This window comes from Carassius gibelio, chromosome A3 (genome assembly GCF_023724105.1).
Source record: "Carassius gibelio isolate Cgi1373 ecotype wild population from Czech Republic chromosome A3, carGib1.2-hapl.c, whole genome shotgun sequence".
Taxonomy (NCBI): Eukaryota; Metazoa; Chordata; class Actinopteri; order Cypriniformes; family Cyprinidae; genus Carassius; species Carassius gibelio.
Genome location: NC_068373.1, coordinates 14,157,469 through 14,162,453, shown reverse-complemented (window position 1 = coordinate 14,162,453; position 4,985 = coordinate 14,157,469). Strand labels below are relative to the sequence as shown.

At 37.1% G+C, this 4,985-nt stretch overlaps 1 protein-coding gene across 1 annotated transcript; it reads left to right on the top strand.

The window, feature by feature from the left end:
* The first annotated feature begins 810 nt into the window (after positions 1–810).
* On the top strand, positions 811–3,774 carry LOC127948403 (coenzyme Q-binding protein COQ10 homolog, mitochondrial). Its single transcript, XM_052544840.1, has 5 exons — positions 811–1,048; positions 1,891–2,043; positions 2,146–2,338; positions 2,586–2,687; positions 3,194–3,774. Exons 1-5 carry the CDS (start codon positions 951–953, stop codon positions 3,362–3,364), a joined length of 717 nt encoding a protein of 238 aa, XP_052400800.1. The 5' UTR covers positions 811–950; the 3' UTR covers positions 3,365–3,774.
* The last annotated feature ends 1,211 nt before the right edge of the window (positions 3,775–4,985 follow it).

The window sequence follows — 4,985 nt, the reverse complement described above, 5'->3', positions numbered from 1 at the left end:
TTTTAATCGATTGACAGCACTAATATATGTATATATCTCATATATTTCATATTTTGTCTTTTTACACCTGGAGGCCCATTTGTTCACCTTAAATAGAGTAACCTTTGTAAACTTCTTGATGTTATGTACAGTACATGTACCCACATGGTCCAAAGAAAGTATTTTACCTGATAGTTACAAACCACATTACATCATTCATTAAATGTATTTTACGGTATATTTTTTCTTAAGAAAAAAAGGAAGCAAAAACTTTGGTTTTAGGATGCAATATTGGCTCTCTGTGCACACTAAAGCAGTGGTTCTTATAATCAGGAGGCCCCAGAAATCATCTGTGGGGGGCTCAGGGTGACTTAAAATAATGATTTAAAGTCATATTAAATGCTATTGCCTTTTCTTCACTATTGTGGCATATATCCAGAGTGAAACGGCTTCTCGGATGTGAGATGTTTTTTTATTTTATTCACTCCTTCAGCAACTGGTTCACACCATGGTCTTGAAAAACCTGGATATATGAGTTTAAAAGTGTGTTCGTCTTATCTCCATAGTTGTTATTATTATTATTTTATATATATAAATTTTTTTCTACTAAACTTTAAAATTGGCTAATCCTCATATTTAAGTCTTATCTTCTAAATCATTAAAAAAAAAACAATGGGGCCTTTAATATTTGTTGTGAACAAAGGTAGGGTGGGGTGAGAGTCACTGCCCTAAAGCGCATTTTTGTCCTTGTTCCACAGTCAATGACGCGCCACAGTGAACCCCCTGAAGGTGAATAAGTACCTGTTAGCTCCTCCCCTCACAGCGTCACTCTCCAGCTCTGCTCGTAACAGAAGAGCGACTCCACCATCGGGCACTAACAGCGGAGCCGCCGGTTAATACGGCCATCGACACAGATACCATTCCATTCACGGAAAAGCTGGAGTGATTTTACAACCTTTCGAATAGCACAAATGGCAAAGAAGGCCACTTCGCTTCTCCTCCGGGCTCTGGAGATGTCAGAAAGACAGTCGTGCGAGGTTATGAGGAGAAACTCCAACTGCACCATCAGGTAAAAGCGCATCACTCAGCCTGTACAATACTCGCCATCCATAAAACATAAAAAAGAGAGAGAACTGTTTATAAATCATTATATATAATTCAGTAATTTAGGCTATTTTACCTGAACAAACCACCAAATGACGAATGTTAGTTCAGAAAACAGCCTGGTGCTTTAAGTTTCTTTTACAGTTTAGTTCAACGACTGTAAATAAATATGCGTTCAGTGTTTATGTCAAATGGTTGCAGTGGTGAAAAAACCTGTTGAACTGAGAGACTAGGTAGTTGTTAACTGTGTGGGAATTTCTAGTGTTAAATAGCTCACAGGACACAGAGGGGTGAGAAGTCACGAGACGGAGAAACTGAAAGAGTTACTGTGAGCACCAGAAGAAAAAAATATAGCCTTGTATTTCTGTCAAATATCGACAAAGGTAGCTGTAACGTAACTATAACATAAAGCTTTAATCCAGTAAATTAATTTAGTTTTTTTGAAAGATTTTAATGATTTTTCTTTCTGGAAGGAAAGCGAAGCGCGTGCCTTATTTGAATAACGCAGTGCCAGTGCGCGGCCGCGCGCTTCTGGCCGTGGGCCATACAGCGGTGAAACGGGTTTACCTGTAATTGATCGGCTGCTCTTTGCTATTTACTAGAAAGTACGTCATTTTACCAGGTCAACATGGAAATTTCCAAAAACACTGCTTCACATCGTTTTTTCACATTTGTTGTAAACAAATCTGTCAACAAGTTGAATGATGCGACCCTTTACAGACATATGACAAGAGTGTGGCTGTAACCTATAGTATTCTCCTTTGGTCAGGTGATTAAAAACTTATGTTTCCTTTTTTTTTTTTTAAGACATTTAAGCTCATGTGGCATCTTAGCTACACGACGAGTGAGCTTACGTCCTCCTTCAGCATCTTCTCAGATGGTGCCCAGCCGGAGCTTCATTAACTTATCAGCCCCCCTCATAGCGCGGAGAATGGAGTACTCGGAGAGCCGGAGCATTGCGTATGTACAAATCGCTGTTACATAACACAAAAAAATATTGATTTTTGAAGTTGATTCTCTTTTAGCAATATCTTTGTTAACACAAGTTGATTTTCCCACCAGTTACTCACCTGAGCAGATGTACAGCATTGTTGCCAATGTGGACCAGTACCAGCAGTTTGTGCCTTGGTGCAAGAGGTCAAAGGTGACGAAGGGGCGAAATGGGGACATGCGAGCTCAGCTTGAAATCGGGTTCCCCCCATTTGTCGAACACTACACCTCTGAGATCACAGTCATCCCGAACCACCAAGTCCGAGTGAGTCTAAAAAAACTATCAAGAAATTAGAAAACGGTTTTTCTACGAAGGCATTATTCTTGTTTTAACAAAAAGAGGTTGTGATTTGGAAGTAGATTTATGTAGATTAAATGGTATTGATTTAACGTGGGTAAATCTGATGTTTGTGCTAAGACTACAGCATGTCTATGCATCACAGGATCAGTTTACAAACTGGCCAAGTAAGCTGTCAGTGGCCTTCTGTCTGAAGTATGTTCTTGTGTTTCAGGCGGTGTGTACAGACGGGACGCTCTTCAATCACCTCGAGACATTGTGGCGATTCACTCCTGGAGCTGGGGGCCAGGCCGAATCCTGCAATGTGGAGTTCTTTGTAAGTAGTGCAGCTGGCAAATACAGAGACACGCACACCCTTTTACAGTCTACATTCATCAGATTGACACTTCTATTACTCATGTTCTTCCTCTTTGGTGCTTTAATCCCATAATTCCTGTTCAAAGTGAGCAGAGGTATTAGACCAAATTAGTGCCTATTTTTACCACCTGTGATTTGCCCTTCCGGTTCTCTTTAAATAGCCAGTAACGAAGACAGGCATAAAAACCATTCCATTACTGGAGGGAACTGTATGACCTAAACGTCATTAGATTAGGATATCTGGGAGATATGGGAGATTGAAGGCCACAGTGATTTAAAAAAAGAAGAAGATGACTAAAACATAAACAAATGTTGAAAAAAAGCCTTTTGTTAATTAGAAAAAAAAACTCAACTGAACTTTAGCATCAAATCTTTTTTTTTTTTAATCATACAGCACATAAATAAATTAACTTGTGGGTTAAAATATATGCTAATTTTACCCATAACTGTGTATCCCCTTTCTAGGTGTCATTCGAGTTCAAATCTCTGCTCCACTCACAATTAGTGACAGTATTTTTTGATGAGGTGGTCAAACAGATGGTCAATGCTTTTGAGACACGAGCAACCAAACTTTACGCCACAGGTGTTCATCGACAGAAGACATCATTCAGAAGAGCAACCCGAGAACCTTGTTAAAACGGATACAAGGAGATACATAACCACATACATTGTTAAAATGTTCTGGAGAAGAACAGATCCTCTTTGTTAATCCAGTCTGTGGGATAGGCCAGCACAGGAAAAAAAGGCCTGCTGGAAAAAAAAGAACACATTTGAGAAGTATATTTATTTAAACCAGAGATATAATTTATTGAAATCAGTGTGTGTGTGTGTGTGTGTGTGTGTGTGTGTGTGTGTGTAATTTATATAATACCTGTGGAGTGAAAGAGGAAGATGATTGCAGTAAAAATATTTAAGGATGAATGCTTTTTCATATTTATGATCATTATATTCACACACTTGACAAAAGGGAAAATAATCATCTCTAAATTATTATTGAGTGCACTTTGTCCAGACTTGTAATAAAACAATAATATATTTTTTTAAAACTTTTTTTCCTCATGATTTTATATGTTGTCAGAACCACACATCTAAAGTTTAATCCTTATTAAGAAAAAAAGAAAAAAAAATTGGGTTATAACAAAGGGATAAAAGAATAAAACTTAAGGCAGCGGCTATTTGCACTAAGTGTAAATAGCTACAGTATAGATTATATTTACAATTTGTTAAAAATGTTACTACTTATTGTAAGTAGTGGCAATTATCTGCACCTTAGTATTGTAGTACATTGTAAAACAGTATACAATATGAACTTACTGAGTGTAAATTGTAATTATTAAAATTATAAAATGAATGCCACCTTATTGGGACAATAAAACCCTCCCTACACCTATCATAACCCTACCCAATACTTTATTTTCAACTTTTTGATTATATTCTTCATTTTTTTTTCTGATGTGATTTGAAATTTGAAAAGAGAGAAAAAAGTTTGGCAAAATTTCAATAGGTCAATCGGTTCAAAATGAGTACGCCAAACGATTTGCCATCTGCGCAACTGGAACAGATGATGGTTGGTTGTCTTTTGCAGTGTTGACTAGTCACACGTTGGTGGGCGGAGTTAGTGTAAATAGCTTCAGCCAACAAGGCAGGCTATTTGCACTAAGTGTAAATAGACACTCCAAAAACCTAAAGGGTTAGTTCACCCAAAAATTCTGTCATTAATTACTTACCCTCATGTCTTTCCAATTCCATAAGACCTTTGTTCATCTTTGGAACGCAAATTAAGATATTTCTGACGAAATCCAAGAACTTTTAATGCCCAGAATGCACACGCATGCGTCATGGTACTCTTGTGGACACCAGTGTTGGGAACGTTACTTTAAAAAAGTAATTAGTTATAGTTACTCACTACTTGTTCCAAAAAGTAACTGAGTTGGTAACTGAATTAATCTATAATAAAAGTAACTCGTTACCAGGGAAAGTAACTATTTCCGTTACTAAAAAAAAAAAAAAAAAAAAAGTTGCTACATGTCAGAGAATTTTTACTTTTTTTTTTTTTTTTGCAGTTTTCACAAGTCAGTTGAAATGAGTAGAACAGACAGGTATATAACTTTTGATATTTATTGCCCGTCAACAGACAGCAAGAGTTTTATCCTGCACTTCAAGTATTATCTTTGTAAGAAAAGTGTTTTTGGCCACTAGCTTTGTAGATGTGTGTCACACATTATATGTACACATTACATGCACGTTCTTGCCTTTG

Excerpts from the sequence above, each read along its gene's own strand:
- LOC127948403 (XM_052544840.1), top strand. The coding sequence starts at position 951 with ATGGCAAAGAAGGCCACTTCGCTTCTCCTCCGGGCTCTGGAGATGTCA. Across the intron at positions 1,049-1,890 it reads AACTCCAACTGCACCATCAG|ACATTTAAGCTCATGTGGCA; the intron begins GTAAAAGCGCAT and ends TTTTTTTTTAAG. Across the intron at positions 2,044-2,145 it reads TCGGAGAGCCGGAGCATTGC|TTACTCACCTGAGCAGATGT; the intron begins GTATGTACAAAT and ends TTTTCCCACCAG.